The sequence below is a fragment of the Gallus gallus genome, chromosome 6 (genome assembly GCF_016699485.2).
Source record: "Gallus gallus isolate bGalGal1 chromosome 6, bGalGal1.mat.broiler.GRCg7b, whole genome shotgun sequence".
NCBI lineage: Eukaryota > Metazoa > Chordata > Aves > Galliformes > Phasianidae > Gallus > Gallus gallus.
Window position 1 is genome coordinate 27,560,110 of NC_052537.1, and position 23,975 is coordinate 27,584,084.

The 23,975-nt window shown below is 36.2% G+C and overlaps 1 protein-coding gene across 8 annotated transcripts in view; it reads left to right on the forward strand.

The window, feature by feature from the left end:
• VTI1A (vesicle transport through interaction with t-SNAREs 1A) overlaps positions 1-23,975 on the forward strand; it is a 249,224-nt gene that overhangs the window by 28,644 nt on the left and 196,605 nt on the right. For all 8 annotated transcript variants that reach the window (NM_001277400.2, NM_001277401.2, XM_015288703.4 and 5 more), the window contains exon 4: positions 20,383-20,460. In NM_001277400.2, the coding sequence (NP_001264329.1) occupies positions 20,383-20,460 (78 nt within the window). The remainder of the gene's footprint in view (positions 1-20,382; positions 20,461-23,975) is intronic.

Here is a 23,975-nt window from a genome sequence, read left to right on the forward strand (position 1 = left end):
ACCCTTGGAAATACTGCTTTACAAATTCAGCTAATGACCCAAATACAGCTTGTTTGTTGTGTATGAGTTGTATTAAAATAACGCACTGTATGTGTATTGTCATTAATGATATGCTTATTTTGATAATGGAGCTGCAGTCTGTTAGTGTGTAGTCCTTGGGGAGATGCTGCATTTTTTTAACTAAGTATTGTTCTGGCTCCTTTCCTTGATTGGCCCAGAAATAGCAATCAGCTGGGGAGCAGGATGACATGCCTCTTAGCGATCCCTTTTATCTTTGAGATGAGTATCAACATTGTATGCTTCCTAATGGAAGTGTAATTTAATGAAATCTATTGGGTAAACATACTTCAGATGTTCAAAGGAGGTGACAAAATTTTTGCTGGCAGCCAGGACCTGGCTGGTTTCCAGCTTGCCTTTAGCTGCTATGCATATAGCATTGAGAGAGGCACTTAAAATAGGAACACCAAGTATTGTTTCTGTTGTGTTTTGGGTTGTGGATTTTTTTTTTTTCTCCATTTTATTTTTGTTCGTTTTATTTCTGTGGTATTTGCCCAGTGCCCTCTGACATCTTGGGTTTCCTGTTAAAACGCTGTGGGAGGTCAGGTTTTCCCTTTTCCCCCAAAACACAGATAACGGTTAAGCTCAGGGGAGATCAGTGGCACAAAACATGCTACGTACTGGGGAAATGTTTTAGGGGTGCCTGAACTGAGGAATCCAGATTGCTCGTAGTCAGTATTTCTTAGAAAGTAAGTTCCTCTTCAGACTGACAAAATTAACAATCCCATTTTAGAGATGGTGGCGGAGCATTTTGGTTTTATCAATAGTAATTGCTGATGCAGAACTGTCCTTTATTATGTTTTATAACAGATGGCTGGGAGTGGAAAGAAAGCTGCTCGGGCTTCCACCTCCTCAGCTAGAGACAAGATTGTTAAAAGGAGACAGTTGTCCCGCTTACCAGCGCTCCCTCCTCGTTACTGAGCACAGTGCTCCCCCCGTTCTGGTAGCAAACTTGGCAGAAAGATTGGCAAGGTTAAAACAACGATGCTGTCCCTTTGAGTGGATGCTTATCTGGCTGGCTGATGGATCTTACTGCTCAGATCATAATGGTTTGGTAAACTGTAGGAGGGTGTTTGTCGGGGACTGCGTTACTGCTTAGACACATTTGAATGTAATCAATGTGTTTTTGAAACACGGGTTTTTCTTCTCTGCGTCTGAGGCCTCAAGCAGGTAGTAGTTTATCTTTGAAGACTTTCACAGTGAACAGGACTGGGAAAACAAGAGCATGCCTAGGAAAAAGAAAGTGGTATCGTGTGCCTTTTGCTGATCCTTTCAGGTGTTTGTGACCAAATCACAACTTTTCATTCTGGCCCAATTTCTTTCCTGCTTGATCTCGTAAAGAAGACTCATTCCTGAGCTTATGTTGTCTCTCCCCAGTGAACGTGTGATATGACATATTTCATCATTGTGGTTTTATTGCAGTAACAAATTACTTCTTTGGGCTGGAGAAAGTCGTGGTCTGCCAATAGGGGGCTTATTCCAAAGGTTCCAACTTTGAGAACAGAGAAAAAGGTTAAATAACTGTCTCTTTTTGTAGTTTTATTTTGTTCATGTTCCTTCTGGGGGAATAAGGGTCAAAATAAAGTTAGATGTAAAACTGAGTAAAATGTATTGCTTCTTTTTTTTTAATAACAAAATATGAAAGATGGAGGAAGAAAATTCAAGATATGTCAGTGTAACTGTAGACTATAATGACTTTACAAAGTAAATTATAATTACATTGAACTGCCTTCACTCAAAGTGTCTTTGATTCCTCAGCCAAACTGCATATAACTTTAATGCTTCTTGTATTTTATGAACTTTCTGATGATGCCCAAAGTTCATGCAAGACCCAGTTATATATTTCCAAAGTTGTTCTATGTATGGAATGCTACCTTGACTTTTGAGGCATCTGTGGGGTGGTTAAAAACTATTTATAATTTAAGAGTATTTAATATATAAACACATTGTATTTAATTTTGTCCTTGCGTTGCTTTTGGAGACTGGTGAGGAGAGGCAGCAAACAGTTGAAATTACAGGCAGCAGCAAAGTTTCTGGCTTTTTAGTTTGCGAACCCAAAATAATGAAAAGATTCACTGAGCATTTGTCTCAGTGAAAATGGTTCAGGCAATTCAGAAAATTGATCCACGGTTCAGGCAAAAATATTTTCCAAAATAAAAAGGATGACACAAATTGTGAAATGTCCTGGCTTTAGATCTGCTTATTTGAGGCTGTCCTTCGTATGGTAACCTCCTTTAAAGTGCAAGGTTTCTCTACTGTTTTTGAGGACCAGTTATCATTGTAAATAGGAGCCTTTGACCTCTTCAGCAAAAAAAAACATGAAGTGATATCTTAGAGTCATAATGTATCTAAAGAAAGTATCCTGGAGCAAAAGATGTATAACTGAATGCAATAGTGAAGCATTTGGAGTGGTTGTTTTGTATAACCTAGTCATGGATGTGCATGCGGCTTTTAAAATACCAAACCTGCAATGTTGTGATTGTACTTACTGTATCTATTCCTTGGTGAAATTAGGCTTGAAGTAAGTCAAGCACTGGATCTTTTATTTTGGTTCCCCATCACCTAATTATCAGCTGAGAGTCCAAAGGGAAGGGAGATACTGCTGCGGGTTGGTGCGATGGTATTTAGCTTCCTTTCCCTTCTTTGCATTTAGAGGAAGGCACTGATTCAAAACTCTTTTCATCTCGATATTTTTCTGAGTTTTTCTTCCACCAAGGACATAATTAGGTGGTAGTCTGCTTTCGCTATCTCCCTTTCTTCATCTTATTCCTCCTGATCTGTTTCCCCCTTTATATCAGTCCATGCTGCAGCTGCTTCATGCCACAGTGCAGAAGATTGAGCTGCTTCTGAGGCCGTTATCAAAGCTGCTTTCTCTCTAGGTCTATAGGAAGATGCTGAAGCGTTTCCTCTGACTACTGCCATTGCCATCTTTGTCTTCTTTTTTCCCCATTGTCAAACCATCGTTTGTAGCTGCTGTACGCTTTTACCTGTGGAAACTTAAAAGGTATAGGTTGGTATTTTTCAGAAAGGGCCCTGAAGGAGTCGGTGCTCAATCCTCAATGGCTTTCAGAGCGGAGCAGCTTAGACCTCTCTTAAAAATTCTAGTCTTATGTCTTTTCAGGTGGAATTTTCAAATTCTCAAGGGTAATCTGTAAAAGGAAGATACGTTGAAACTCCAGGGAAGATGAGTACCTCATTTCATGGTTCAGGAGGGCTTGTTTTTTCAGATTAATAAGAGCTTTTGAAATTTCATCCTTTGACAAGGTCTTGTCTTAAGAAACATGTTTCAGACTTAGCAAGGTATTTTTTGAACAGCCGTGAATTCAGTCATTTGCCATTTGGAGAATGTCGTTGATGTATTTTCTTCCCAATGAAGTTCCAACATGGTTGAGCAACCAATGTACCCAGAGTCTACCAGCTAAAGAACTAAAAATGGAAGCTTCTACCAGAGTTAATCCTGAAGTCATTGGAGGAAGTCGCAAAAGTAGCATGAAAGGTTTTGAAGTGTTCTTTCTTACAAAGAGTGAGGATTCATAAACTTCTAGAATGTTACCTTGTGAATGTCTTTGGGAAGTGGTGATCTTTTTCTGGGGCTTGATTCAAGATGACTCTGCAATCTGGGAAGCGCTTACTGGTGGGGAAAAAAAGGAAACCCATTTCTGAGATGAGTTTTCCTATTTCAGAATGAAGCAGAGTATACAGATGATGAGATTGAAGCGGAAATGAAGTTATAGCCAACAGAAGGATACACTTACAGATTTATATACAATGTTGAGTGAAGTATTATAGATACTGGAGATGTACCTATAGGTGAAGCAAAGTTCTTACATTTTTCCTGTAGGAATCTATTGAATAGTTTGGGAGAGCTGGAATATCTTGGAACGTCAATATAGAAGTACATTTCATTTGAAATCTTTGTCAAACACTTGACATTATTATGTGTTTATTGCCTTAAGGCTATAAGTCGTTGGTATATCCTCAGCAACCATGAGAATGCCTGCGCTGGATTGTACCAAAAACCCATATAGTTTCTTGATATTTCTCTGAGTAAGAGATCATTGAGGAATAGTGCAGTAGTTAATAATAATCATATTATTAGACGCTGACACTGCAGCAAATAGGACTGTAGTTCTGGTTCACATTAACATATTCCTTCACTTGGTTTAATTTGTTTCATCTTACGTAATTGGACAATATTATTTTGTGGGTAGAGGTAGGTGCTTCTATTGTGCAGTTAGTAATGAAGTCTCTTGCTTAGTAAGTTAATGTGGCTCTGAAGTTATATAGTGTTCTCTGCATTGCATGGATTTTAATTTATTTATTTATGTGTTTATTGCCTTAAGGCTATTATCTGCTTAGATTTGAGCAGATGTTTGGAATTATAAAACACATGAGAATATCCATTCCCAAAGAAAATAATTTAGGAAATACTTCATTAGGGTTGTACTTTTGTTTACTCTGCGAATGTGTTTATGCGTATTTACACACCATCTATGCTCTGTCCGGATAAACCTTTTGCTTGGGGCTCAAAAAAAAAACTTGTGTTGGACTTCCAGACTGATGCAAAGAAGTGCAATTAATCATTTATCTGCTAGGTGTCAGCAAAGGTTCTCTTTAAGATAAATAAATTAAAAATTGGATGCATTCACACAGCAGATCTTGAGGGTATGTGACTCAAATCACTTTGCAGGGTGATAAAGAGTTTCTAAGGATATATTCAGGGAAATAAATACTGCTCAGCGTCTAGAACACAGAGCTGCACTTCATACCCTTCATTTAATGAATTCACTCCATTGCATTTTTCTTGATGTATGCAACTTTGAAACCCTCTTTAATTAATTAAAATTAACAAGTTTACTGTGTATGGAGAAGATTGGGTAGATTTCCATTCAGAATATGTTCTTGTGATAAGAGAGAAAGAACGTTGATGGATTGGGTCAAAAAGTAGGTAACAAAGGATGAGAAGAAATAGTCGGTTTTCACAGCAGAGGAAACTCAGCAGTGGATCTTCACAGTTTCCCATTTTTGAATTTGTAGATGGTCTTAATACAAAGATGAGAGAGTTGATGAAGTTACTGGTGGTACCAAAATATGCAATATGGTAAAGGGGAAAATTTAATGAATTATTTCATAAGTTTTTTGGGGTACTGAGTGATTGAGTGTTGAACTTTATAGTTATCATCAATGAACTTTACTTATAAGTGATATGCCTGGGAGTAAAACAACTCTAACTTCTGTCATATATTGGTTACACGTAAGGAATCCAGCAGGGGACTAGGCTGTTAACACATGACAGTTGTCTTTGAAAAAGTAGTTAACTTAAAATCCATACAGCAACCAACTATCAGACTTCAGGAAATGAAAAATTTTTGTTGAAAGAGTTCCCTAGAATTTCTTTAACCTAGTTGTAGGAGTTTGCATAGAAAACTCCAATTAAAGAAATATGCATACACTTCTCTAACACTGGATAAAGTCTCATTTGCCATTAGATGCTGTAAACAAATTGAGAATCCATACTGCCTATTGTGATTATTACTGGTCTTGCCTTGTATCTAAGTTGTTTAAAAATGCTATGCCAGATGTACTGGTTTTTTTTTTTGCCTGAAGTAATTTTTAGTCTACTACTGAGTGCTACAGCTCAATTCACTCAGAGTATTAGTGTTTTTAGTATGACTATGTAACTGTGCAGTAAGCCTAATATTTCCCTCTTAATACTTTTATTAGTGAGAAACAGTGTTGTACAATATTTCTGTGTTACTTGGAATTCAGTAGAGCTCAAATAACTCCCTCAATCTTGGTGACCATGCTGGAGCAGATGCTTTAAAGGGAGAAATAAGTCTTCTCTGCCCAAAGAATTTAAATATCTGACCTTCACATCAGCTTTTGTTAGTGAAGAATAAACACTTTGGTGATATCAGCTCTATGCAAACGCACAGTTATTTGACTTGTTTTAAACCAAGCCAATATTTTATTTACCTAGGTTATGATGCTAATGATATAAAGCTTTAAAACTGAAGCCCTTGATCTTTAGGCTTCCAGCCATGTTCCTCATTTAATTGCTGTGTCAAAGAGCTTCTTCATGCAACCACATAGCTGGTGTTCGTGTATTCCCTGTTCATTCAGTAGGAAAATATGGTAGGAATGCTGACACCGTGTAGTAAGAAAAGTTTGATATTTTCCCCCGATTGAGTCATTGGTGAGAACTTTTCCATTCAGATTTGAAGAGGTTTGTTTTGCTAAATTCTTTGATTGTAGAGAAGTCACTTTCTTGCATTCTCTGTTTAAGAAGTAATCAGTCAATTGCTCTCTTACCCTCTCCCTCATTAACTTGTCCACCAGAGGATTTCATCCCATGCCACTTTACCAAAACTCGAATTGAGAGATGTAGGTTTTGTTAATCTGTGTTTCAACTTCTGAATTCAACATAACGGTTTTATAGTTTTTAAAACTTCAGGCCTTGGCAGAGAAATATTTTTCCCTATAAATGAGGAGATAATGACCACAAGAAGTATGTAACTAAATGCTTCTGTATATTGAAAAACTTCTATCCAATAGAACTTAAATATTCTCCTACTAATTTTAATATAAAGACATATGACTATTATTTTAGATAAAAAAATCATGTCTTGATTGCAAACCACAAACCATGCAGGTATTGATTAAATATCACTTTTACTGTCACAAGAACAACTGTAAACCAGTTTAGTAACAACTAGAAAAAATGGTACGCTGCCAAATGTCTTGTTAATGCCACAGGAATTAAAAATTCACAACTTAAAATTAAATCAGTTTTGCTGTTTTTCCCCTCATCCCTCTACTAAGTAGAACTAGAATGAAATAGGAATGTACCTGTGCAAGTATATTGCCTGTATTATGTATGTTGCCTTTCATTTTACTCTTTAGATGCATAGTTTCCTTTCTAGACCTGCTCTCTGATGTAGTCATGTAGAGAATAGACTCTTTAATACAAGTAAGGGCAAGGTTTATCATCACGTCTGTCTGCTGGCCATCATGCTAACTTCTAAAATGTATGTTGGTTTTGGAGAGCAAAGGAAAAAGTGCAAGAGGGAAAGAGACAATCTTAAATTTATGCTCATCCCTGAAAAATGTAAGATGACCATCGAATTTCTTTAGGTTAATCTTGATTCTGTGATGATATTCAAAACAAACCATCTTGACTGTGCTGTATTAGGGCTGAGGCTAAGATGCTGAGTGTTTGCAACTGCTGTTGAACTCAGTGAAACCTATTTGTCACCTATACTTATTTAAAAAAATTCAAAGTAACATGGCTATTCTGTGTTTTCTACAAAGCAATGTTTTCACAATTTTTGTTGCTATTAATTACTTTACCAATGCCTTATATTTATACTATTTATATGCAAATTATTTAATTAAGATAGAGGTTGAGCTGTGGGCCCTTAGTGTTCCTCTGCTCTTTCTTTTGTTCTGGTTCCTCAAACTGAAACAATTTCAGGCAGTGAATGCATAGTCAAGGACCTCTTTCATACCTCATACCAGAAGAATGACATGTTTTGCAGTGTTACCATTTACAAACCGGGAAATGGAAGTTCCAAATGGAAGTGCCAGTTCCCATACAATATCCTTCTATATATATCTTTCTATATAACTCAAAATGGAAAAATTGGAATCTTGAGTTCTGTTGTGAATATTGAGGATGCTTTCCTGGGGTTTATCCAAAAACTGATGAAAAATGTCATTATTGATCTCCAGACCAAACAGTAGAAGTGGGGGGAAAAAACCAAACCTCCCAGGTTCTCAGGACTGTAACCAAGATACCTTGTAGGAAGCACACTTTTGTCTTTGAAAAGGATGCACCGTAATTATCAGGATTTCTGTCGTCTTAGCTCATGGATGACGATACCACATGTTTCTGCAGAAAGACTGGCCTCACTGTAACACTACCCTTTGAGTAGTCAGCTGGGCTTAGTCATTCTTTTTAAGAATTGAGGAATCTATGAGGCCAAGAGAGAGCCACTGAGAGATACTAAATGAAGATGAGTAAATTGCCAGCACTGAGGAGCACTTAAGTGAAGAGGTGGCAAATAACTTTTTTGACCAAATTCTCAGCTGCATTCAGCTAAGAATCAAACTCTGATGCCAATTTGCATTTCCTTCCCTTTGCTTTGTGATGATTGGGATTCAGTGTGGTGCAGGAAGCTTATGCAGCCAGTATATGAAGGACACGGTTAGTTTTTTAGTTCGTGTAACATTCAATTTTGTGTTACTATTTCACGTTACTTTTTTTGTCATCAAAATAATTTATAAGGTAATACTTTAGGAATCATGCAGACGTAATTGAAGATTCCTTTATTTGTCAGAGAAGGAGCTGTGAAAATAAGTGAACAAATTAAGTTTTTTCACCAAGTTAAGAAAATTCTGAAATAAAAGAATATTAAAATCAGCAGAAGAAAAGAAACTTAAAAAAATCATTTAGACATATTTCATTCTAATTAGCTTGCAGATGAAAGTTTCTTTTTAAAGTGCTATAATCCATAAAAGAGAAACAACTCCTAGTTCAAATGCTAAGGTCTGTAGAGTACTACCAAGTTTCAGAGGGAAAGTGTTTTCAAGGTCTTTTCATGAATGGTTTGTTATGGAATGGGGTCACTCGAAAAGGAATAATTACAGAGTGATCAGAAGATTTCTTTGAAAAGATTGTGCTAGACCTTCTGTGTGGTTTGTGCGAGAACAGAAATCAGTTTTGCTCCTAGGGTGGGCTAACAAAATGTATTGTGTTTTTGCAGCTACTTCTATCTTTGCCCCAAAAGATGCACGCGTCACCTTGCAGTGCTCTCAGCCTCTTGAAGGTCATTGCCTAGAAACCAGATCTTGGAGTTGTTAGAAGTACAACACACTGCTGCACCATTTGACCAATTGCAAAAGTTTAGTTTTGAACTCTAATGAGTCTTTGCTTATCTCCTCTCTTAGTGCTACCGGTTGTTAAATAATTAATTTGTCTTTGATTGTCCCTATATATGTGCTTTTGTAAACTTGTTTGTATTATTTTGTGTGGTATTTTATTTGTACTCAATGCTTTGTATCAGACCACGGAGTTACTAAATAATTAGTTTGAGGAATACTTTTTCACCCTTTGTGTAGAGTTAGTACTGTGGATTTGTGATCTACAGTAATTCTTATTCATTTTGAATATAGTAATTTGTTCCTGTCAGCAGAGGGGCTGGTTTGTTGTTTTAAATTGCTGACTTTTGTTTTTGCTGGCATACTCCCCAATACAAATTGAACTTCTAACAAAATTCTATTTGTATGACATTTCAGTCTGGATAGGTGCTCTGTGTTGCCTAACAGTACAGTTTGGGGTCCCCAAGATAAAAGCTGACTGAATGCCAAGATTTTAGCCGAGCTTGTATGTGCAGATAACGAAGGTAATCCATGTTCCTCGGGTCTGTAAATCAAACAAAGAAGAAATATGCATGCACACCATTCTCTTTGAGATAGTGGACTGGTAGTTCATTCTTAATAACAATAGGGAATATCTAACCCCTGAGAACAATGGAGAGCTGACACAAGGGATACTCCTATGTGAAATTAGAAAGATTAGAAGATTCTTAGAAAAATACAGGATGCTTCTCTCCACCCTTAACAGTTAATGCCTAAATAAATTATTCAGTGGATCCAGTTTGTGGCAATATCTACTCTTAAGGGGTTTTGTCTGTTTAGAACCTAGTTCAGATTATTATAGAACTGAAAGTTTATCCGTAATACAGTGGAATAGGAAACCCAGCCACTATATCTTGGCTGTATTTTTCAGGCTGATATAGACAAATACGTTCTCTTTAGTGGCCATCTATGAGCTATCATTTTGGAAAGCAAATAGTGGTTGCTAATGATCTCTTGCAAGTATTTTTTCAAAGATAAAAATAGATAGTAAAATAATTTATGGAGTTAACACCTCTGTGGTGCTCTTCTGGACAAATGCAGGGCAGGGTTTTCCCAGGGTGATGGCCATCCAAGCCATGAATTTAGTCTTGAAGGCATCTTGATGGTTGAAATGTGTTACTCTCAGGACGAATGGTGCACACTTGGATACCTGGAAATTCTCAGGATATCTTTGGCTATCAAATAACTTTTCATAGACATATGTGTTCATTAATGTCTTATACATTTACTTGCAAGTACCTCTTGAAAGACCCTAATTCTTGCTGGTTTCTCTCAACTCTGTAGATTTATTTATCTCTTTGATGCTGTGAACTTGCATTATTTTATGCCCTGCAAAATCCAGGTAAATAAATAAAGCCATAGATAGTTCATCATATAGTGTATCTAAGATCAATTGGAACTGTATTTTTGCATTTTTTCGTGATCTTTCAGAACAAAATGCATTTTAGCTGTTGAGTACTTACTGTCTTGGAATTGAAATTGCTTCATCTCTTTCGCAGAAAGCTTTCGCGATTCCATCATGAAATACTTCCAATGTACAATTGATAATCAGATTTTTAAGAGACTACTGATAGATTTTTCATAATTCCGATACCAATAAATGACCTTTTGTGGGGTACAGTTCTTCAAATGTTGTAAGTCATGCATTGTTTGGTTTATATACCTCAATTGTATCATTTAGTTTATGTATCTCCATTTAACAGAGGAGAAAAGTGAAACAAGTAATCTAACAGTCTCCTGAGCTTTTTCTCTGGGGCCACTTCTCTCAAAACTTCTGAAAATGTTATGATCCTGGTTATAATGGCAAATGTTCTCCTACAGAACCACCAAGTCACCTCTTGTAGCAATGAGTAACATAGTTGTGAGTCCAGTGACAATGGATACATGATAATGACAACATGGGCTGTGACAAACAACGGGTCTTGTTCAGGGAATGGCATTTTCTACTGGGTGGGAGTTGGGAAAGGGGGTCAGGAGAGGATCCAAACATCTGAGCAGAGAGAAGGAACCAACAGGCAATGGCAAAGTGACTGTTCATAAGGGAAACAGAATATGTTTCATCACACTTTGTGATGCATCATGATAAGTTTCGCAATGGAGGAAGGGTGAAAAATTGGAGAAGGAAGGTACAAACTGTGAAAGTTGTAAGACTCATGAAAGACAGAAGGGAATGATGGGGGACATCACATGACTGGTAGAAGTGATTGCTCTCATTCTCTGTTTCTTTCTATGAGTATGTTTGGAGGTTGAAATTTTAACCTGGAATTATGAAATAAATGCTGGCTGTGAATGCTTCAGAATAAAAAAAATTCAGATCTGTTACATAAGTGTATTTTTTTTTCCTTCCATTTCATCCATTCTTTCTGTGTAGGTTTTATATGTCTGGTTCATGAATTGGAGTTGGAAATATTATGTTTGCCATATGCTATCTAACTTTGTTTTCTTTGCATCAGATCATCTTTATTTGATGTCAACAGCTTTGTTATACCAGAAGTTTCTAAACTGTGCCACACAAGAACAGCTGGTGGGGTGGAGGGACAGATGTTTGGTCAAATGGTATTGGGGCTTCCTTGCAGTTCAAAGGAGCTGTGTAGATATGTAACGTGACTGTAGAGTACAGTTCTGTTTTCTAATCTGAGTAATTTGAATATTTGCCAAAGTTTATGTAGAGACTGGGAGAGCAACTGACATGTATGAACATGAACTGGAAATTGATTCTTTAGAGAATCTTTCTCTTATTGTGGAATTTACCCTAGAAAGCTGTTTGACAACTGCTGAATTAAACTCGTGTTGCTTAAATGGTGGTCAAAGGAAGAAATTTTACAATATTCTGTGATATTAATTGTATTTAATATTTGAAATGTTACCTTCTTTCTTCGGAGTTTCACTTTGGTTTTGTACAAATTAAAATTGCTTTGGAATTTAATCTTCAGCCTGGTATTGACGTCTGAACATCTTTAATCTTGTGAATGAATGTGTTCAGTTGCTACTTAAATGAAAGAAATATTATGTAATTGGTAGCCATCAAAATTTAATAAGTGTGAGGATCTGGATGTACCTTATGCTGAGGAAGTCCCTAAACTGCTGGTGATCAGCAACTGGCAGCACCTACTGAAACAAGAATCATGCCATACCTGCTCTGTTCCTTAAGATTTCCCTTTGTTCTGTGTTAATGGTCACTGTAGGAGACAGTACAAGTTCTGGACTAATTGAAGTTATGACTGATTTGGCAGTCTTTGTGCAGTCTGTGCTCACAATAAAGTGAGATTTTCCTTAAGGTTCACACTGCATTTTCATGGCAGTGAAAATGTAGGCAGCTATAAACAAGATCAATAGAAACATGTAAGTATTGTTGGTGACAACATACGTACAAGGACAAAATAGAACTTCACACTGAATTTTTTTTGAGTTTGAGCATCACTATTTACTGGAAAATGAACTACTGCCAGTATCAGTGTTTCTCATTCTTTTTATTCTATGTTGGTCCATTCATAGGCAGTGTTTCTGATTATGGCATAGTTAAGGGGAAAAATAACAAGTTAGCTGTAGCCTGTCTGTCAGAAAGACACTTTAAATGTCAAATACCCTGCAAATAACAATATTTTATATAAATATACTGCCTTTCTATTATACTGTGTTGAACGGCTTAAGACTTAGCTTTGGAAAAAACAAAACAAACAGGGTGGAGTTGGGATGAGAATTTTTGATGCAGATGTGTGCGTAAAATATTTTTCATCCATTTTATACACTTTGAGAAATGAGTATTGGTTATAAGTATTCAGACTGAATGAGGGAGAATGGAGAACTCAAATGAGGAGGCAGTATAAAAAGGAGGACTTCAGTTAGATAAATTGTAGGTAGCAGATTAGTTACTGACTTTTATCTCAGGTAGTGTAAAGCAAGAACTGCTAATCATCATCTTGTGATAAAACTAGAAAATGCCATGTCTGAACATTGGGCTAGTATTTTATCATATTAGCTATTGATTTAACACAGCATGAAACAACTGGTTCTGTCCCAGTAGCGCTTGGTGGTCCTCCAATCTGCTGCAAACTTCAAAGCCTGATTGTGACCACTTAACTATTAAAATTATTAAGATCAGACAATTTTTTTCAAACAAGGCAATGTGTCTGTGAGTAAGTATACATGAACTGGGAGAAAGCAAAGGAATCCCAGCTAAATAACGTCAGTGTAAAAATGGTAAAGTCAGAAAACACGGAAAGCCAAATAGAAAAATCAGTTTTGCCTGGACCATGTTATACACCTAGTATTTCTCATTTTCCTTTTCATTAATCTGTAGTTTGAGCTAATGTCCTTATAGTCCAAAATGCTTGTACTGAAATACACAAATGGAGCAACATGTGGGTATATTTGTATGCAAGCCACCTTAATTATGCTGTTTTTCTATTTAATTTCTTACATCAAGCATTATTTTATTTTGTATTTAATGACAATGTCAGAAATCATCTTCTGTTACTTTCATTGAACAAACTATTATTATTTTTATATTCACTGTGATTAAGACCTTAAGAACTCAGATGATAGTTTCTCACTCTGTCTACTCGTTTCAGGAATTAAAAATGTGTCTACTGCTATACATATGTATATCTCAGTAGTGTGTATGCTCAGTGAAAAAAGGACAGTGCCTAAAAATAGCTTTTTATGCAATAAAAAGTATTTTTGGAAAGACCTGCTTAAGTTTCTTAAGTTTAAAATAGATCCTATTAAATTTAGGTGGGGCGATTCAGCTGCCTTGGAAACTTCATTCATCTGCTTTGCCCTAATTCTAAGTGTCCAAAATCTGTCTTTGTGTTTTCCTTTTGTTTTTTTTTTTTTTCACTCTTTGAGTTCTCAGTGGCCAAAATACATACTTTATTAATAGAACTGAACTCTGTAGCAAAATTGAACTTTTAACAGAAGAGCCTAAAAGATAAAACATGCCAGCTGTCCTAGGCTTTACCCACTGCTGGATACCCAAGGACTGAAAGAGCTGAGGACCATGGCTGTAGCATCCCAGAATGGCAGCTTCTTCAGCCCAATTACAGTTTATTGTTACAGTTAGTGATCTCTTTAGCATCTAATCAGAGAGTATGGCTACAGGCTGATAATGACAATGAAGTAACTAATGGAAGAAATATCACTTGGATACTTCTTTTTGGAAAAGGAGGAAGTCGGTGGAATGTACCTGCAGATGTCCTATTAGTGTTGGCAATGGGAACTTAGGCTCTAGGTGGAAATACTAGCTGAAACAAAGGTATTATGTGAACGTTTCATGTTTTGGTTTATTTGAGATGCTTATCATGCTTTCCAATAGCATGAGCTAATTAGTTCTTTTCCTCCCTAATTTTCTTCTTGCTGCCTCACTGTGGGAGCGCTCTCTTTAAAGGTTGCCCTTACAGCGTAGATGTCCTGTCCACTTGGAAAAATGGCTCCACAATTTCATATTCTCTGTTCATCTGTTCATTGATCCAAAGCACTGAAGTTCATCTTCATTTTCCAAGATTTAGGAAACATCTATTGTAATAAGGAAACTACCAGAAAGCAAAAAGTCTGTGGAGCACAAAGCAGGCTGAAGTATGTGATGCTGATGTGCAGGTGGTACTTGTCCTCTAAATAGCATTTGTTGGTAAATGATTTGGTGGAATTGCATGGTGATAGGCATAGAAAGAAAGAAGGAAATAAGAAAGCTTGTGAAGGTGAGTTAGTTTTCAAACTGCTGAGTTAAGGAGAAAGGGTTTTCTTCCCTCTCCAGTCTTGCTCTTGTTTTCTTCCAGCATTGCTGGTTGAAGGGGCTGTGGTAAATAATGGTCTGCAAGTTGTGTGAAACCTTTGTCAAAAATTAGGCAAATATGTGCCAATGATTGCTATACGTATCAAGACAAACTACGCTCACACCGGCCAACTTTAAGCACCGAGGGAGTGCCTGATAGTACTTCCAACATTTCAGAAAGGTGAGTCTGATCAGTAATGAACCCAAGTGATCCTGAACACCATGTTATATCCATAGACACCCCATTTTTCCTCTACCAACATGTATTGTTGGTATGCTCAACAACGTTCACGTTGTATGCTCATTGAGTTTTGCTTAGCCCTCCTCTCTGCCCTCACCCCATAATGAAACTAAAAGTGTTTGGTGGAGATCAGTGAACATTTATGGACCCATGACTTCCATTTAAAATGTCTCATAGTATCTCTGTACTAGTTTCACATTAGCACTTGATGTTTGATTTGTCCCTGTTGTTGGAGGAGATCTGTATTTGACAGAATACAGGTTTTAAGCTGTATTTTCTCTCTCACAGTTCCCTGCAAGCTTTTGTGTGTGTGTGCTTTAGGAGAGAGAAGACAAGACTGAGAGTGCCTTAGACATTGACTTTTGCCAGCTGACGTGTGCTGTTGTCTGGATGCTTCCAGTCAAATATTTCATAAGTTTTGTAAAGTAGTTTACCTCCTTTAGGCCAGAAATATATTTGTTGTTTTATATCCATAAGGAAATGCTTAAAATTCCAGCATTACGTCGTGTCATGTATTGACCCTATGTAATCAGTTTCCTGCTTCTTATCCACCATCAAAAACAAACAAACAAACAAACAAAAAACTAGGCTATTTAGGAACAGGAAACCCCCCTTCTAATGTCAGTGTGAAGTATCTAATCTGTTGTTTCTGTAAGTTTTGAAAACAGAAGTTTGAACACGGTTTTTAAGCAATTTCAGTTATTTTGTTTCTGAAGAAGTGTTATTGTGTCATTGGTCAAATAAAAGCTTTAAGACTATTAGAGAAGGTCACTTCTCTTCTAAATTTTTAAACTATCTTTTCCATTTCTGCCCAGCAAAAATTACTGAAAGTATCACATCAGTGAGGTGAAGGTCTACAATCTGCAGTACCTCACAGTCCATTTGGAGACCAGGTCACTTTTCACCTTGTTTTAACAAGAGCAATAGTGAAAGTGACCGCTCTCAAAGAACACAAAACAAAATACAACGGTATAAGGTATTCCTAGGAATTACTGCTGGTTATGCTATTCTTATGTATTTATTTACATCTAGAACACGACCGAACTTGGAAACAGATGCTGGATGATTTTTTTTTTTAAACCATATGTATGTACTAGGAAATTCTGAAGAAAACAGCTGTTTGTAGGTAAATAAACCCTTTTGTTTGTTTACACTTTCTACAGAAAAGTCTTTTTAATCCGTTCTTAAGACATTGAGGCTGAAAAATCAAGAGGTTTGTTGGGCCTTTTGTCTGAAATGTACCTCGGTTTAGTTGTCTGCTCAGGGGGCTGCTGAGCATTTAGGAGGAAAGCTATTCTTCAGTTCAGGTATGAAAATACGCGATACTTTATATCAATTATTTGGCTGATTGCTGAAAGTGTGTTGGAGTAAGGGGGCATTGGCTAGTTGTGGCCTTCGCTAATGGGAACATTTCAGAATATGGATGAGTAATTAAAGTACAGAATGCGGAAAATTAGGCCAAAATTGAATAGAAATGAATAAGTATGCACTGTGTTGTACAGATGTTGGAAACAGATTATTTTGGATAACTCCTTCCATCTACATCTTATTTGGTTAGCGTGTAAAAATTGGTCATACACCATGTAGATTGTTTCTCTTCCCATCACCTTTTCTGTTTTTATGTTGTGATGTATCTGTATAGGTAGTAATTTAGCAAAATATCCTGTCTGCCAGGTGTGGGAACTAGCTGATTGTATTGTAATACCAGATCATTACTTAATTCATATGCAACCTAGCCTAGCACATGGAAAGCATTATAAATCTATTTACAGTGTGGCTGGTCTGATGATAACATTGTATTAAATTCCCAGGTGAGGCAATTTAAGCAATTGCTTTGCCATGTGTAGGCCGTGGAAATTAACTTCTCATATGCTTTAGTAATAGACGAACTTCATTGTTACATTCAGATTAGTAGTGTAGCAAAATTCTCAGTCTGGTTACATGTACCCTGCTTCACATGTAGAATCATACAGGGGGGTGGTGCTGCAGATCACAGATCTTAATTAGTTTAAGCTGAGTTAATTCATTTCAATTCTAATTTAGCTGTGCTTGCCCATGAACACATTCAGTTCTATTGGGAAATGTTAAGGCTTGGGTCAAGTAGACGGATTGTTTAAAGCCAAATTGCCAGACAGAACTGAGCAAGTGTATCTGTTTGAACAGGGCTTTAAGAAAATCACCCAATCAGTATGCAAAAATCCTGTTCATAACCAAGAGAGATCTGCCTGGAATCAGAAATTCTTCCTTGTCAGAAGGCCTGGATACTGTAGTACGTTTAAAACAGTCCCCAAAACTTTATCTGTCTTGAAGTTTTATAGATAGTAGCTTAACCCTTTTGTGTGGTGGTGTGTTCGTGTACATGCTGGATTTGAATGGGAATGCGTAGACAGGGGTAAAAGCACTTGTGTGCTTAGACTTCTGGTGCATGTATACACAAGAAAATACAAAATACAAGGAAAACTTCTCTGTGTGACAGAGTTTTACAGAAGAAAAACTGCACATAGAAGCTATAACCTATACTGAGCTGCCCAGAAATGCCGTGGATTACAAACTCTGTAAAGCTTCTGTCTTTTCTAGAAGCATACATATAAAGTACCAGTAGACAGTGGTAACTGACAACTAAGACTAAAAATGTTGACAATTTCTTGATTTGCCTGGTTAGCTTATGTATAGAAGTCATTAACTATTTATAAAATGCATTATGAATTGGGCTCCTTCAAACTGTAGCAGTGTGTGACATTTCCAGCTCAAACTATCATTCTTGCATTTGGCTAAAGTACATATTTATAAACAGCTGTTAGTTATGGACTAAAAAAAAATCTAAAACTCACTTTATTGCCAACTTTGGATGAACAATTTCATTGTCACTATTTCTGAAAGCTACGCTTGAAAGTGTTGCCAGTGTTACCTTAATAGAAATAAGAATAATAATTGAAGATATGAATGTATTGATATTTTGGGCAAATTCTGAAAGAACAAATGAACGCTTTAGTTCAAAGGCTTTTCCTTTTATATTATTGATTCATTTAGTAGTGAAACTGTGATCAAAAGTAGTATCAAATTATTTATTGATTATGCCAAAGAGTTACACCTAATTGTAGTCAAAGGGTTATTTCTTTTAATATAATTGCTGATTTTCTGATCATGACAGACTATTGCAATAAAGGAACAATGATACAAATATATTTATTAAGCTCAGTTGTGTTGATATAAAGGATTATAAAAGGCCTTTAGAAAGTGCATTGCTGTTAACATTTATTTCTTTCTCATGAAGAGTATTCTTTTCCTTTCTTTCATGCAGTCTCTTGTGAATGAGAATATAAGCCAGTTAAATCTTTCAAATAAATGATGTGTAACCAAGGACCATCTCTGTCTCCACATATAATTAGGCAACTTGTTCACTGGAGAACAAGCTCATGAAGCATCATGCCCCACATCTTAGTTTAATAATGACAAATAAATGTAATACTAGCAGAATCAATTGGGCTGAGTAATTTTATAGAAGTGGCAGAGACTGTACAGTTGAGGTACTGGACCTCAAGTGGGGACACTGAATCTTAATCAGAAAAGAAGAGTAGGTATTTATTGGTATATATTTGTAATTTCCTTTCTTGTTTGATGTATATCAAATAAAAATAGGAAAATAATGTAATTGAGCAATCTATGCCAATTTGTTGGCTTTTTGGTGAAAAAAGAGAAAAACAAAACCTATCTCCATATGATATTCTTACATGCTGTGGAGTGTTTTAGTCCCCCATAGTGATGAAATGAATAATTTAAACAGGCAGCTCTGATACCACAGCCTGTTTAAAGATTCTCATTTCCTTTAATGCTGTAGAGTACTTTTAGCTTGGTTAGTATGAAACTGTGACAGCTGAGATCTCCAAAAGATTTGGCATAATTCAGCTCTTGTAGTTGGACCATGGTATGCTTTGTCCTTGCTAGGTACAGCTGTTAGCTTTAGTATATATAATCTAGATCTGAGCACTAGCAACTGAATCACAAACTGGTGGGCATTGTCGTGGTGAAAGAGTAACGAAGGGTGGACTATACGAAATGAAAAGTTAAAATATGTTGCTCTCAGATGACCAATGCAAGACTACTCAACTGCTAGTTTCCTAGTAGAAGGGATGTCCTGTTTCCACACATCCTTGTCACAAAGATAATTAATTTCCCTGTGCTCAGTATCATTTCTAATGGGTTGTTTCCCGTGCTTTGGTCTCAAAACCCAGATTTTTTTAGCACAATTGTCTGATTAGGGAAGGTTTGAGGGGAGGATTTCTTTGTGCTGAGTTTCTACTGTAGTGACTTTCATGGTGGAGTGGGAGGGAAGCTTAGAGCACCTGAGAAGAGCCCAGTAGCCCAGTTCTGTCTATCGCTGGGCTTCTTCACATGATGGAGAGTAAGACTGATCATAGCCACACTCAAATATGAAAATGTTTTAGACAATATGTTAAAAATACTTTCTTTTGATGGTGAATGCAGGAGTGTTAGCTGAGAGTCTGGTAATCAGCCAACAGAGAAATTAAAAGCTGGACTAATGTTCTTATTGTGGACTTTCCCACTTGTCCAGTAAGTGCTGTGCTGTCTTGATAATCTTCAGTCATTTGCTCAGTTGCTCACTACTTGCTCTAGTTAAGAATTGGTATAGAGGTTGGCTCCTGAGAAAATCTGATGCTCATCAGTTGTGGTCTGTCCTAACTGATAAGTGGCCATCACAGGTTTTGGTGTTCCTATGATCTACTGTAAGCTGGTGTTTTCTTGTACTGCTGTTTTCTAACCCGTGTTTTAGAACTTGATTTCTGGTCCTTCCCATGGGGGCCTTAGCAGTAAAGGAAGAACTTCATCGTTTTCTACCTCTGTAATTTCGGCCAGTTTTGTCAAACATCTGTTGTTCATACTACTTTGTCTTTTTCTCTTTTCTTTTTTTTTCTCCCTGTTTTTTGGTAAATAGGAAAGGAATTCTCCTTTCCTATGTAATGGCATCACTGCAGTATTACTAGCAAGTATTCCTTGGGAAAATTACTTTTGTTCCTACACGTTCCTTCAGTGCTTCTGATATGAGTTTATGTTGCCTGACTATTAGAACTTGGGTCATATGTGATTCGTCCTGAGCTTTATTTAAGCTACTTTCGTTTAAATGAGGATGTGACTCTCTTAGAAATTGTAAGTTTTTGCCATGCAGATTTATCAAAATACAGCTGTTGACGAACTTTTTTATAACTTCTAATTGCAGGGCTTTTTTTTTTTGTTGTTTTTTGTTTTTTGGTTGTTTTTTTTTTTTTTAAAGCAAATAGGTATCCATTAGGGGGCTCTCGAGGTTTAAGATGATCAGTCTTGATACCAATGGCTTTGGAGCTTTACTTCCTAACCCTTTTTTCTTTTTGTTTTACAGAAAAGGTCACGGATCGCCTACAGTGATGAGGTGCGGAATGAGCTCCTAGGGGATGACGGGAATTCCTCAGAGAACCAGGTAGGATGCTAATCAAGAAGCCCTAGTGGGTGGCTGGAGGGTGAAGGAGGTCACTGGCACACTGGGCTTCTCAAGCTGCTCCTTAACAGCATTAGCAACAACTCATGTGGAAGTGATACTGTTTAATGCAAAGCTGGGGTCTTAATCAACTTCAAAATGTTTCTTGGAGATCTTACATTTAACCCTTTAACTTGTGATCACTGTCTGCTATCTTAAAAAAAAGTCTTTTCTTCTCTTTTCTTTATTATTTAGTACTTTAGAAATAACTTGAAACACGCTGTTTGCCGACAAAGCCAAGGTCTTCACCTCAAACACACGTAAAAGGAATAAAAAAAGTACATAATGCTGCTTTGATAATAATGCAGTATAATTAAATCAACACTGGCAGGCAAAACAAATGGAAACGCACTCTCAGAATTAGGCTGTACACCACTTTGTTTCCTTGTACGATTCCTTCCCTAAACAGATTTTTATTCCCTGTACCAGAAACACAAGTTCTACTTACGAAAGCATGTTTTCATGATGTATGTTGTGCTAGAATGCAGAGAGCAATCCACCTCTTTTAATGAAGGAAAGCATGATAATTCCCAGGTTTTCATGATATCTTGTACCCCTGTTGCTTTGAACACTACAGTGAAGATCCTACTTTCTAAAGGGAACTTTATATTCAGAGTAGTTTGACCCACCTGTTAATATTTCTTTTGGTGCTGAGCTTGTTTGACAAGCTCTGTCTGAAAGCTGAAAAATCAGTTCAGCTATAATGAAAATTGTGCACTTTGAGTGAGAATTTTGTTGAAAGTTTTCTTCAATAGCACTTCTGATAAGATAGAATTTGAATTATTTTTGTAGTGAAAGTAAAGCTTCTTTAAATACTTACTGCTTCAATATTAATTAAGGAAACAGAGCTGGACCATGCTCTAAAATTTTTAGTATCTTCTACCCTAATAGAAGCTCAGGAAGGGTAGACAAAAGTTAAACTTGGAGACTTATCATAATAAAATGGATAAGCATAGACCCCTTAAGCTCCAATGTTATACAGTATTTTGAAAGTGCTGCGTGAATGTTAAACTCTGTGGGAGACTGTAATACATATGTTAATTAATTATACACAGGATACAATTTATCTGCGGAACTTACTGTATAGCAGATGTAATATCTATGTTTAGAATTAAACGTAAAAGGTATTTATATTTTGATATATAGCAAGAGAGAGTTCCAAAATTTAAATAACAAGAAGACTTTTTTTATCCCTAAATAATAAATTTGCAGAAAGGAGAATTCAAGGGAAGACTTTGACGGTCTGTGTGTCATGAACATAAACTCTGTACTGTAGAAGTGTTAAAATTCTAATTTTATTTCTTTTAAGGTGCTGCTATTTTTACATTTCAAGAAAAAAAATGTGTGAATTCACACATAAAAGGGCAATTGTGATAAGAAGCTTCACTTTTAACAGAATATCTTATGTGTAGGGATGAGATAAAATATTTTATTTTCACTTTTTAAGGAATGGTTAAATAACCGGTCCACATGCACTTTTTGCAAGTTATGATTTCTTTTTGAAATCTGATGGAAGAAACATGGTCTCATCTCAAAGAATGAAATGATACTTACAAACATTTATCAACATGATTTTTTTTTTCATTCCGATGACCACTTCTTGAATTGAACAATTTTTTTTAGGTTATTCATGTTTTGTTTAGTCTGTTAGGTAAACGAACTCATTTTTTCTATGACTCAACTTGAAATTCCCCCATATCTTTGGAAGTTCTGAAATTCTTTGTTTTCTTCCTTGAAAGATGCTATGAAATATCATCATAAAGGAAACATTTCTATTCTTTTAATAATGTGAAGGCCAATATTTCACAAAGATATTATTTATTGTGTTGTTCCAATAATCAACCTTTTTTTCTTTTTTCTTTCAAGATATCATGATTTATATTTGTACTTATCTTTTATGCTTTTAGTTACAGTTACAATCATATACTACACGAACTTCAGCCTTACATTGACCTTATCTGAATGTGCAGTTATCCAAGTCAAGTGTAAGGCTTGAGTATTACTGTACAGTCAGCAACATATTATCTCAAAATATTTAGATCAGTAACTCCAGGTCTACCGCAATATCACTCATTACTATTTTAATAGACTTGGGCTAGATGAAGAAAGTATGATCAAGTATTACTTGTAGCCATATAAAATATTGGAAGGTATTTCAAATTCTTGCTTTAATTTTGTCTGTTGGGAATGAGTATAGATAGTCTGACCCTCAAGCTATTATTAGAGGACTTATCCTTCTCAAATAGTTTCAGATAGGTTAAATTAGTTAAACTAAAAGATGATGGGTTTTGTTCCCCAGTTCAGTCATCAAACTTTGCAAAGTGAGAAGAAGCAATCCTCTCATGATGAAGGAATCATTGAAGAAAAGATTGTTCCTATAGCAATCCAGAAATGTTGGTAAAATCTGCCAATAGAAATGTTGAATGTCTGTTTAGACTTGGGTGTTACCCAAGGGAAACAGATATGAGCAGTATATTTAAAGTATGGTCTTTGTCATGATAAAAATTTACATGTTTTTTATGGAGGGAGAAGACAAACAGTGTAGAATAGCTGGTATGGAAGTATCTAGAACTAGATGGGGCACTATTAGAAAAACAAACAGTTTGATTTGTTTTTTAATTCAACTTCTGTTTTTTAGTTGAGTTTCAAAGGCAGAGTTACAGCCAAGTTAAAAGCTGTACTGAACAGGGTAGAATACATAGGTATGAGTTTCCAGTTATTCTCACAAGAAGAAAGATTGAAGTACAAGATCAGAATGAAGAATTAGCTAATGATGATTGGTCTTTCCACTTTTTTTTTTTTTTCCCTCTGTGTGATCCATTGGTAGCTGTCATCACGTGTAGATGACAGTGTCTTAGAATACAGTTGCTTATAGTGATTTTACCAAGATATAACCAGTTTTATTAGAATAATTTTTATAGGAACTTCTTGTAAGAAGTTGTAAGAATCATACAATTCTGCTAATCAAATCTTCTTTTAAAGTAATGGATCTTTGTTTAATAAGTTAATGATATCAAGCTATTTAATGAAATCATTGCTTAGTGTACATTAATTTCCTCTGAATTTTATCTGGTGAGTATGTTCAAATGAAGCACATGCAGAGATTCAGAGTCAGGAGACGTGTCTTCTTCCATCAAAAACATACAAATAACAACAACAAAAAACCCCATCCCTTAGAGCCTGTGTGCACTGGCTTGTTACTTATTTTCCAGAAGTGATCTTAAATGGGCTCTGTTACTTCGAATTCTTATTTGTCATGCTGGCCAGCAGTGATTGCCAAATCCCTTGAAAATTTTGACCTTTTCAGTGCAATGAGACAGTACTTACAGGTGTGGCTTCCCTTTAATAATCACACAACTGTTTTCATCTGGTGATTTGTATGCTTTTTAGAAAGTGGATGTTGGGCTAAATCATAAATAACCAAAATAGCCAAGTATGGTATTACCAACTTTCTTAAG